The 12,689-nt window shown below is 39.5% G+C and overlaps 1 protein-coding gene across 4 annotated transcripts in view; it reads right to left on the bottom strand.

Annotated features, from left to right (window-relative positions):
- Nucleotides 1-276: 276 nt before the first annotated feature.
- macrod2 (mono-ADP ribosylhydrolase 2) overlaps nucleotides 277-12,689 on the bottom strand; it is a 398,210-nt gene continuing 385,797 nt past the window's right edge. For all 4 annotated transcript variants that reach the window (XM_088421192.1, XM_088421193.1, XM_088421194.1 and 1 more), the window contains 3 exons: nucleotides 4,890-4,925; nucleotides 4,171-4,236; nucleotides 277-1,779 (listed from right to left, as the gene is read on the bottom strand). In XM_088421192.1, the coding sequence (XP_088277318.1) occupies nucleotides 1,757-1,779; nucleotides 4,171-4,236; nucleotides 4,890-4,925 (125 nt within the window). In that variant the 3' untranslated portion in view covers nucleotides 277-1,756. The remainder of the gene's footprint in view (nucleotides 1,780-4,170; nucleotides 4,237-4,889; nucleotides 4,926-12,689) is intronic.

Below are 12,689 nucleotides of genomic sequence, written 5' to 3'. Positions count from 1 at the left end.
TCTCAGTGGGTTTCTGAGGTGAACAGGCCCGTCACGCATCTCGTCTCATTTGATTCAGGGGGACGCCTGAGAGGTAGCGTGCGGGAGATCACAGGATGCACTAATTATTCCAGTCTGCCCAGAGACGCCCGGCTGATTGCTCTGTTACAGCGGCTGGCGTATAATGTATGAGCTGAGGTAATGTTAACTGTACCCGATGCAATCAGAATTAAATAAAACATGAGATCCTGTCATCAGACAAAATTAGATGGGTGGCATTAAAAAGCGAGACACGGCTCCCATTTCGATCTTTATTAATTCTTTCAGTTATATTTTAGCAAAGCAAACATCAAAGTATGAAGGCAACATTTTTCATAGAACTCTAATCCATTCCATCTTCAGTGTGGCGCCACACAAAGTGAGCCATATAGACCATTGAACTAAAAATCCTTTGAATTAACTCAGGAACAATCAACAGGTAGCAAGTAGCCATTTCGTGACGTAAATGACAGAATTCTGAAATCTGAAAACAAAATTTAGAATAACTTGGACAATCTCCTTAATTAATTCAATCCCAAACATATGATACATATTTTTATGGGTTTCAACAATCCAGACATTCAATAACAGGTACTTTTATTGTATACATATTTTTTTTCGAGTGTCTGGCTAGAGAATGGTCAAAAATGGCTGGTGACTTAAAAATAATTAATAATTTACGTATTAAAGTAATCGATTACCCAATATACCAAAGTAATGATCACTTTAGAAACAAAGATAATCAAGGTAAATAAGCTCTAAATGAATGAAGGACTAAAGTAATCAACTCCTTTAGGTACTAATTTAATGGATATTAATGACTAATGTATTAAGTAATTGAATATGTACTCTGTTACTGCAAGTTATAGAATACTTTCCTCTTAGTTGAATGCCTCTTGTCTTTGATTCACTTAGTACCTGTCACGTTCAGACACTGCTTTAGCCAAACACTGGAAAAAACATGACGAAGATATCAACCATGTACCATGGACTGAATGTCTAGACTCAGGAAGAAAAATATAAAAATATGTCTCGGGATCGAATGAGTTAATGTGCGATAGCAAATGCATGTTTGATGTGAAATAAGGCAGATTCCTCCACAAATATTAGACAATCTAAAAAGGAGACAAGCAGAGATGACTCATTTTTTTGTGAAAGTAATTTGCTGGCATGCACAGGAAATGATGAAGAAAAGGCAAAGTGGGAGGGGGCTGTGTCAGGAGGGAAAGTGAGACGGCGAGTCCATTTGTTAGAAGACAATCATAACTTTTAGACCGTGTAGGTGTTGACAAGTTGAAAAAAAAAGTTTGGGGGATTAGCTTTAATCTAAAACGTCGATCAAGGTTACTTGAACTGAAGAAATTACACTTGCATGAAGGAAACCTCACTGAAAGCCCGGCGTGGAGCCTGGGCGTCCTGGGCGGGGCTCTAACAGAGAGACTCGCGTTGTCTCTTGCATTCAACTGGCACAATGGCGACATTATGACACAGTGAGGTATGGCTCATCTTTTCTGCTTGATATGTTCAAGAGCCCCCAGGAAGATTACACAACTTTAGGGTTTGGGGTGGTATTAACAAATAAGAAGAGGGCAAACCAAAGCTTGAAATGTGAACGACGGGATGTCCTGAACCTGTGACAGCATCCAAACGGCCATTGGGCTTGTCTGATTCTCTCGTGAATGGCCGTCACTCACTCTGCTGGCTGTCAGACGGGCTTGATTGTCCTTCCCTCAAGCGGTCATTCTTTCTTCTCAGCAGCGTCTGAACACACGATAAAGTCATTTTGCCATTGTCGGAGGATTCCATATCTGAAACCGAAATTCATTTATATGTACAATTGTGTTATGTACAACTGCGCCCTCTTTGAGTTTGCAGACATGAGGTCAGACTATCTTGGTAAAATCTATGCAAATAAAAGTACCTGTCCCATTCACAGAGAAGTTCTGACACTGACTAAAACTTGCTTTTAGAACTCGTGAGAAACACGGTCTCGTTATGCTGTTGTTGTTAGTGTATGACGAACCGTCAAATGTTACCGTTATTTTTATTTGATCTTTTTATTCCGCCATATTTTGCCATTTGATTGCTTTGACATTTCTTGAGCGGTTCAAAACAAATTCAACATGTTGAAAATTCACAATTGCCTGGCTATTATTTTTTTCCATTCCTAATTCTCACAATTTTCCCCCATTTTCATATTTTTCACCCCCAAACATCCCCATTCTTTCTCAACAACTACATTTCTCAACCGAGTCTCACCTTTCCGTCGTCAACACATTGCATCAAATGTCACATTTTGGATTATTTTTTATTATCTCAAAACAATTAACATGTTTATAAATACTCAACATTTTATATCCACAAAATCCCTATTAATTTCTTATGACACATTTTATGTTCTAAGTTCCATTTTGTTCAACTAATTCAAACCATTCTAACTTTGATCTTTTTAGCTTTCCCCTAACGCCGACTTTTTCCAAATAGCTTCAAAATTTGATTTCCCCCCACAAATGTCAACGTCTTTTGACCAATTCCAACACTAATCTGTTATTCTAATACCTGGTGCACTTGTTTCCCAAAAATAAAAGCAAAATATTCCTTTTTTTTTTTGCTTTAACATTTTAAACTGACCAATTCTCAGGCTCATTTTTCCCACTGAATTGTCAAAATATAATCTAACACTTCAAATTTGCTTTATTAAGGGATTTCTGATTGTTGACAGTATATATTTGGAATGACACACATGATATTATTGCTTTGTTGTTCAGGTTTGAGGACGGTGTTCTATTTTATTAATAAAAATAATAAAAATCTGATTTTTTTAAAATATATTTCTATAATTTGGTCAATGCGCCAAAACATAATACATTGATATTATAACGGAAGTTAAACTTAAAGCCCCATTGTACAGCACAGCAAACACATGATGTCTCATTCTCTGCATGAAGCACGCTGCTTGGGGGGGGGGGGGACATTTAGGCTCATATAGCTATTTTAAATACATACAGCATGTGTTGCCTTCATTATATAAGACTGTCATTTTTTCACAGCTCCAGAGAGATTTGTTTTTTGGTTCATAATGGCTCTCGACAATGTGGGTTGGCTGATGATGAATAAATGATCAATAATGATTTGAGCAATTTCGTGATCGATAACTCGTTGATTAATCGACAAACCTTTAAAATGGAGTTCACGATGAAAACTAAAATCTCCCGCAGACACATATCTTTATTGTATTTTTTTCAGTACCCTGTATATTGAATATTCAATCAACTCAGAAAGGAGACTCTTAAGATTGCATGGTGCCTACTTCAAAAGCGTTTTTTATTTTTAAATCCCTCCTACTGACACAAACTTGTTTGTCTGTGCTACTTTTCTTAAGCTAATTATACTGCCTTATTGATTTAAGCCAAACTAACTGTTCACAGTTGTTGCCCAGGATTTTTCCCCCTGGAAAGTGTAATAATGATCAAATCAGATTCCCATGATTTATTTGAACATAAAAAAGCCAAATACTGAACACATGCAGACATCCAAATTCTTAGTATTCTCTAGAACTACTTCATTCAAATTACATGCCCTGTTATTATGCTCAAATCTCAGCGGGGACCTGAGAATAACAGCGTGGTATTCTTATCAAATATGATTTATTTGCATGATTATCGCCCCTACAGTCTGTCTTGTCCGCACCTTGGAATAATATGTATTGCACACTTGATTTATTGAATGTCTGATCGTGGAGTTTGCAGCCAATTTATCACACTCAATCTCCACAGACGTGCTGACACATTTATACCAAAATACCAGGGTCATAGCTGTAGACCTGAAATGGAGTTGGGGGTGCATTTACAAATGCATTTGGCCCTGAAGGCGCACGTAAAGACTGTCTGCCTGATGTCTTCGCCTGCTAAGACTAAGAGATGGAGACAAATGGGAAGGAGAGCATGAGATCTACGGGAGAGACAGCACGGGGACGAAGAGGGTGAAGCTGTTTTGCACTCGGCTGCGCGGCGTGCGTCTGCAGATTTGGCTAAGTAATCCGAGGGAAACCTCAGAGCGGAGTGAATTTTAATTTAGCAGCTGTGGCCTCTCGTAAGCATCCTTTTGCGGTGTTCTGAATACATGGGAATACATCCTCCTTGTTTTTCTTACCTTTGGACTTCGTGCTGACGATGGATTCGTGTTCATCTGAACTCTCAACATGATCTTTTAAGCCCTCTGAAGTGAAAAAAAAAAAGTAGGAGTGAAAAGCAAGTAGAGAAGGGATGCAAAATGTGAATGCTAGGGAATGAGAACTGTCGTGAACTATTGCGACGTTGCCTATACGTATATGCAAAATTAGCCTAACCCCACTTTTTGGATAAGTGGCTGAAATTGCTGAAAAAGAAAACAAGTTTTGGTTTTAAATCTAGAGTAAAAAAATTATAAAGCTATAGAGTACACACAAGGCTGTTCAAATGGTAGGTTTGTATGATTAAAATAAATGAAAAAAAGAAAAAAACCCAAACAAATGAAAAAAGAACCCCTCCCAAACAACAACATTTGCTCACATAGTGCTCACATCTAGAAATTTCATAAGCACATACATTCATTCCTACACGAGATAATGCTGTGAAGTTGAATTTCCGACACCAATCATGCCTACTTTACTAATGGGGCCTTCCAGCTAAAAGCTCAAAAGATTCTTGGCTTTGTTGGTCATTCTATTCTGCTACGCACAAGTATGTGAGGATTCTTTATGCGGCAGGGAAGCAAGAAAAGTGTAGCAGAAGAAAAGACGTGGGCGGTAAACGGCATCTTTTTTTTTTTTGCACTATATCACTTTAACAAGAGGGGACATGATGGAGAAAGTGAGCAAGTGATTTGCTCACCTCCAGTGCTGGTGCCAGGTGCAATCTCAGAGGCATCTGCAATGTGAAGCACATTTGATTATGACATAATTCATCGACCAAGTATTCGCATAATAATGCTATGATACTACATGTTGAACATCCCCACTTAATGGCCTCTCATGCTTGGAAATTCAGTGCTTTTCTTGAGTTGCACGTAAAAAAAAAAAGCGGAGGAAAAACATAAGCGAGAAGGGAGAGGGATGCGTGCAAAATTAATTACAAACTGCTATCCCTGTAAGGCAGCCCGAGAACCCTCCCTGCACCAAACCTCTCTCCACATCCTCTATACGGTCTGTTATCTCTGTAGTCACACAACTCCTTCCTTCTTCCTCACTCCCCGAGCAAACCTCGCCGCTTCCCCCTTTTGCAACAACAATCAGGCAAACAAAGCACACCATAAAAATACCCGCTCTCCCTCGGCGGCCCGGCAGCCCGCCGGCCCAGCAGCAGCGTGAAATACAACCGCTTGGCTATGAAAGAATAGCACGAATTGAAAGCATTCTGCAGCCTGCAGTGAAGGTCAGATCGTTGGCAAAATAAAGGCGAGGACTGATGCTGGTAACTACGCTTCAACTTGTATTGATGACTTAGGATGACGCTGCCATAAAATGCATAGAGATCAATATTAATAATAATATACAGTGTTTTTTCTTTTCAAATTACCGTATCCTTCCTCGCGGTGTTAGTTTGCCCTCGGTTGTTAACTGCTGCATTGTCTGCGTGTCAGGTTACATCACTCTTTGACATTCAGGCTTCTGTTCGTTGGAAATCTTCACCTTTCTGATTCCAGTTATCTAATGCTGACTCAAAAATAGTTTTGCCCAAAACAGAACGGATTTTTATCTGATGCAACGATCTGAAGTGAAGTTTCTAATCCCTGTTAGTCTAACGGTAGGAAGGATGAAGCAACAACAGTCTGAGACTTTGTGTGTGCGTGTGATTCCTCTCTAAGGCACAGAATTTCCCTGAGGGGATAGAAACGTCTACAAACCAAGTTAAGTGCTGAGGTTTTAGAAACGAAGCGCCAATGCTTAAAAGAGGTTAGCTGAGGTACTTGAAAAAACACACAAAACACAACAATGAATGTCCATGCAAGTACCAATTCCAGTTAGAACTCCACTTTTAACGCATGCTTTTCTATTTGCAGTTAAGCCCAAACTGACAAGAAGGTAAGGTAAATTAGCAAAACATTTGTATCTGGGATCTATCCACCCATTTTCTGTGAACAACTACACACAGCCACATTCAAACTGCAAACAAACTAACCTCTTTCGTTAACCGACCAAATATGTTTTGGGCATACGGGAGTAATCTGCCAAAATCATGTGAGCGCAGCGAGGAAAAGACCTGAGCTGAAATTTTAACTGAAGACTTCAACTGTGAGGCAGACATGTTAACTGCTTCTGTTGTTTGTACGTTTTATTTTAGACAAAGAATATTACACATGATTTTGGTTTTATCAGTATCTATTTTAGTTTATTAGGATTATGTGATGCGGCACTGTCACACGTTGCACAATCAAGTAAGATCTAATATCAGAATTTCCATAGTTAATCACAATTAATGGCATTTTTCAACAAAATGGTGGAGATAACCTGAGGAGAGGGTTTGGCTCTGAGATACTAAGCCAAAACTACTACTACTACTACTACTACAACTAATACTGCATTTGAACTTTGTTGTGCAAAAGTGCTTTTTTTTTTTTTCCAGCAATGAGCCTTTGAGCAACCTTTTAAAGTAAAACTATGTAAACATCCATTTTTCCTTGTGCTGGTGACCTCCTCCTTTGGTTCCATAGTTAGCAGAGGTCAGCTGCTGCAGATATTAAATAAGTTGATTATCAAATTTAACCCAATCCCCAGAGTTAACTCTTTTGACAGCCCTACTTACAAATATATAGCTGCCTTTAAAAACAAATAGAGCTTTAAGGGATTGACTCACTCAGTCAGTGTGGTGTCAACTTAAACATTTTGTGTTATTTGAAAGATTTTTGTAGTTTGACTAAAACTAATAGCAGAATACTGTATGAAAAACAGATATAGTGTGCAAGTAATAAACCACTACAAATTAAAGCCGGAAATATACACCTACTATTCCATCAAGATTTCTTTAAGGAGTATCAAACAAAACAGACCATTCATATCTTTGTAAAGTCAATATTTTTGCATGAAGATCTTGTAGGTCAGTCATCAATTCTATATCACATAAAGCAAAGTAAAGAAGCACAATAACTACATGGCAATTGATGCATCAAGGAACAAACCCGTCACAACAGTATATACATGACCACTTGACAAAGGTGACAAAGACATAAAAAATGCAACAGCTGACAAATCCAGGACCACAACAGCTAATATCACAACATTAAAGCTTGGTGTTACAAATATGCTAATACTGTATGTACAGTAAGTACTTGGAAGTTGTGACACGACTGCAGCTCACAGGCTGCTCGTCTATGATGTCAGCACTTATTAACTCCCCAGCACACTTTGGTTGCGAGAAATGCAGGTTTCGGGGCATTGTTCTGTATTAAAGAATAGCCACCTCTTTGAACAATTTATGGATTTGAAGATAACACTTTTTGTTCAAGTTCATTTTGTACAGAAAATAAATTAAAAAAAAAATTCAGGGGATACAAAGCTCAATGCAATTTTCTCACACATAACTCAGCCCCTGGCCTACCCATTACTTCTAAATATCTATGTGCATGTTTTATAACTCGTGAATTATCCTCTGAGGAAATCTTATCTCTTTCTGTCAATGCCCGCCAAATTTTATAGCTCCCCCAATATCATTGTGTGAACTGGTGAGATGTGGAAAACTGAAAATAAAATTGTACCAAGAATTTGCTTTGGCACTTGATTCAAAAATTCATGGGAAAATGTATATGCTGTATATAGAAGGTGTGTCACAGAAAACGAGAACATAACTTGTGCCAGAAAAGGACACACCCTCTCCAACATAAATCTCAAACAAACCAGCGCTCGACGGGGCAATTACGCCAAACATACATCTTTTTTTTTCGATTCCAATGTAAAGGTTATTTCTGAAAGGACAGATATTTACAACCTTTGAGCTAGAATAGCTCCGGTTTTAGGTGTCCGATTTTGATAAATAAGACACCAAAGTGCAGCAATTTTGAAGCTCTTTCTTTTAAGTAGAAACAATTCAAAAAGTTATTCCAAGTACCTACAGTACGTTCATGAAAAGTATGAATTATGATCAAACCAAACTCAGTAAACTGTCCAAAAAAACTACTGGTTACATTTATATTTTCCCATTAATTCCACATCAACGCGTCACAATTCCTTTCAGGAAAAATATTCTGGTGTTCTACCTGATGGTGAATGATAAAATGATGTTGATGTGTGGGAAGAGAGCTTCTGTCATGTCTGCCTTATTAGCCAGGCTAGCATAGCATCATAGTAACATGCGTTCACTGAAGCACTGCCCTCATTCCAGGTGGGCTTTTGCTGCTTTATTTCAGCAGAAACAATACTGCTGTAACGCAATCATGTTCTATAATTAGTGTTCAAAGCAAAGCAAAAATATTCGAGTTTCAGTGCAGTCCTACGACGGTGGTTTTACTGCGGAAACATTTGTCTGATTCATTTTGTACATTCATTTCCATGATTACTGACAGTAGCAAGGCCATCGTTTAGGGAAGGATGCGTGTGCATTGTGGTAAACAGATAGAAAAGATTGGAGGGGGGCAGTCCTCTGTCAAGGTTCTAGTGAAGGCAAGGCTCACTCCACTGAGAGCTGATAACGAAAGAGTAGAAGAACAGGAGATAGAATTGACTCCCTCAGCAGGAAGCGAGACCGCTTACACTAGCGCTTCCAAACACTACAACCATGGACCCTGAGGGGTACTTGAAAGTGTCTTGCTATTTTCTTTTTGGAATGCAAATTACCAGTTTGCATGGTGAAAGAATTTGAGTTAATCCGGGCCTCTGCTGACAGACATCATGAACCCAAAATCCACAAAGAGTGACTTGAGTAGGAATAATTAGATGCTCATTGAAACCAATCACAATAGGAAATCAATCAGCCGCTCAAGTACGTGTTATTTGCATACATCAGACCAAGGCGAGGAAGGAAGGAGAACATTCATTGTATTTGTCAGGTGGAAGGATCTGGAGCCGTTCTGCATCCTACGACAAAAAAAATATGATATTCACGATGAGGCAGTTAAAGCAGCAACTTCAATCAACACAACTGCTGGGATTCACATTTGCACAGCTGCCAAGCAAAACTCAAAGGCGTTAATCATAAATTTACAATCATCCAATGAAGATGTTGCAAATGCATGCCAGACCCCCCAGGCTGTTTAAATTACAATTGTTAGACTGCTCAAAGTTCTGGACGGAATTGCTGCAAACTACAGAAATATCTTTTGTTCCACAGACATCCGCCTTTTCACTGTCTGGCATCTATCTATCTATCTCTCTCTCTCTCTCTATCTATCTATCTATCGATCTATCTATGTGTCGATCCCCTGAGGAATTTCTATTCATTTCACATCAGAGGGACTGTCTATTGAATAGAGAGGAGGGAATAGATTCTCTATCTATCTATCTATCTATCTATCTATCTATCTATCTATCTATCTATCTATCTATCTATCTATCTATCTATCTATCTATCTATCTATCTATCTATCTATCTATCTATCTATCTATCTATCTATCTATCTATCTATCTATCTATCTATCTATCTATCTGTCTGTCTGTCTGTCTGTCTGTCGATCCCCTGAGGAATTTCTATTCATTTCATATCAGAGGGACTGTCTATTGAATAGAGAGGAGGGAATAGATTCTATTTCCTCAGAGGAATTTCTATTCATTGTATATCAGAGAGGGAGCTTTGGACCCATCTAGCTAAAATGTGTAACAAGCTGCTGAAAGCTTAATGAACATTACCTATCTCGATCTCAATGAAGAGCTCATTGTAACACACACACAAAAACAATTATGAACTGAACCACTTTCATTGCTGCTATTTCTTAAGCTGATTATCTGGTGAAAAGCTGAAGGTTTTGGAGCTTCTCTCAAGCAGATGTACAGCCATTGCTTGCCCAAATATACTTGATTTTTAAAGAACAAGTGAGGAATATGTCAAGGCCAACATCAAAGAACATTATTTCATTGCTTGCAGTGGCTGAAAAGGAATTAAAGTCCAAGTACAAAGTGGGTGGCCAATGAATAACTTGGTGCTGATCCCTCTAAGACCATGTTTACTAAATAAGCATGGAAAACCCCCTCATTAAACTTTGCATGGACGAATAGCTAAGGGCCTGATATGCTGAAATGCAAAGATAATTAAATACATCTCCCACCTTAAGCTAAACAAGAAGTGGTGGGCCTCAACAAGTCTCCAACCAAAAGAATTAATGAGCTAGTAAATGTAGAAAGCAGCCCATTTTCTTATGTTAATGTTACATACGTTTGTTGTGGAAGCTCGCGCAAATAGCTTAGTTGGATGGGCCTCTGCTCTCCAAACAAGAGGGTGGAAAATAGCTTGCGTCTAAGGGGGTAAATGTTTCATAGCTGGAGTTTTCTTTGCTTTAAAACGGAACACTGTCTGACAATTTGAGCCAATTAAGGAGCACTGAGCTGTGACCTACAGGCTCGGGAGATGAAAACAAGCCGGCTTTGTAAACCCTGTGACTGCCCCTCTCTCGGCTGCCCTCCTCAGAAGACAAGAGGTTTCATTGATATCCGGCCTTTCTTCTCCATAAGAAAGGCTGAGGCGTTGTGAACACATAAGTAACATTGTGCTCCCCTGTGGGTTTGGGTAACCTTGCAGCAGACACTGCTGCTGTGGTTCTGAATTGGGTTAGGGTCCTCTAAACAGACTGGAGAGGCCTAAACTCATGACAAGAGCTTGGGCCTTGCTTGACAACATGAGTCATTGGGAATGAGTGAGAAACAAAGGGAGAGGACACCGTGTGCTTTGGATTGAGGTAAAAGCACAGACAAAATGCAGATGATTGAATGGCAGATGAAAAGACAAAACTAAAATAGAAAAATATGCTATCAAAGATGACGAAAAATTACTTAGCATCTCTACTGGCTGTGTTAGTCTCTAGTCATTTAAATCTCCATAGTCCAAAGACTTGGAGACAGCCATAGTGTGTTGTCAAGAGTTGAGGCTGACCATACGAGTTAGGCAGAGGTGAGAAGCCGTAAGTGCACACCCGATTAAGTGGAGAACTAAAAGAGCTGGAAGAGATGACACAAAAATAGACAGAGAAGGGGGGGGGGGGGGGGGCTAACACAAAAGAGGCCTCCCCCTGTGTGACCTACATACCTGCTGTCATTGGTGGCCTGCTCCTCTCATCACTTGCTGAATAACTTTACATAATCTTTACACTTTAAAGACACTAGCTGAAGAAAGCTCAGTGCGCGTCTACAATCCCGATTGTGGCTCACTCTATCAATCCACTGACATTCGGGGTAATGCTTAATTTGACAAAGAGGTAATGCAAACCTAGCACTACATTAATCGAGTCCACCACAGGAATGAATGTGTAAACAGGCAATGTTTGTCTGTTCGACAAGAGGCTTCAGCGCAGGCCTTCATTTGCAGTTTGGAAGTGATGCCTCCTCTGGGCAGCTCCAGACTTTCCACAGGAAATCATGCAACGAAGCACTCGGTTTAATCAAAGTGCTTGTCTCGACTGCAGTAAAAAGTAGAAGTGCTGCTAAAGTCCTGCCTCTCACCAGAAAGGTCAGCCATAGGGCAGCTTAATTGGCAGACCTCAAGAGAAACATGCACTAAACAGCTCTGATATTAAAACCACAGACAATGAATAACATTGACTACCTTATTACAGTGGCAGCTGTCAGCTAGTGGTATATTATGGACAGCAAGAGGACACTTGAATTGTTACAAGTGATCCGCAAGAAGCATGACAATGACTTTTACAGTGAGCCAATTCACATTCTGCCTGTCCATCAAGATTTGGGAAGTAACATGACGCTTCTGTCGGCCCTTTGAGAATTATCCATTTTTTGAGAATTATTTTTCCAACAAAAGCTGGCAGGAAGAGGAACAGTGTGTTTTTGATGGTTACATCCTCCATAAAATGACAAAAAATATATACTTAGATCTAAGTTCAATCAACTTTTACCATTTCCGGGGAGTTTTGTCATATTTATTTATTTTTTTACCCCTTTCTGTTTAGATCACTGATAAATATGTGAAACAGGTTATGTAAGTTTGCCTTTATCTTGAAACTTGATGAACTTACAACAGATAGCCTAATCTAAGCTTTTATTTCTACAGAGGCGGGAACGACGGCGAGTGTCTGTGAAGGAGGCGACTCTTTTGATCTCCATGTTTTGTTGAAGTTCGCCACAAGGCGGCCATACATTAGTAATAAAATTGCCTTGCGACAAGAGCGACATCTTGCAACCTCTAGTGACCTTGTGCTGACCTCTGCTGACCCCGAATGAACCCTTGGAGGCGATCAAAATCCCGTCACACTCGACAGCATCCACCCCTCACTGGGATTCTGGTTTAAGCTCGCTAAAGTTCCACAATCATGTTCCAGGTTTTGGAACAATTTTTTAATTGTCTGAACATATTATGATGCTGTACAGTGTACACACTTTCCTTCTCTGGTGAGAATGCACTGTTAACAATTGGTATGTACAAGCATATCAACTGGTTTATGCGAGGAAGGGCTCTGATCGCATTTTCCTCGGCCTTGAAGAGGCTGCTGTGTGTGTTGTGCAGTGTTTACCTGGGGAACAGATGGCACCAGGATGCAC

The sequence above is a fragment of the Hippichthys cyanospilos genome, chromosome 8 (assembly GCF_059441005.1).
Source record: "Hippichthys cyanospilos isolate Australia breed blue-spotted pipefish chromosome 8, RoL_Hcya_1.0, whole genome shotgun sequence".
Taxonomy (NCBI): domain Eukaryota; kingdom Metazoa; phylum Chordata; class Actinopteri; order Syngnathiformes; family Syngnathidae; genus Hippichthys; species Hippichthys cyanospilos.
The sequence above is the reverse complement of the archived record's forward strand: the minus strand, read 5'-3'. Positions and strand labels throughout refer to the sequence as shown.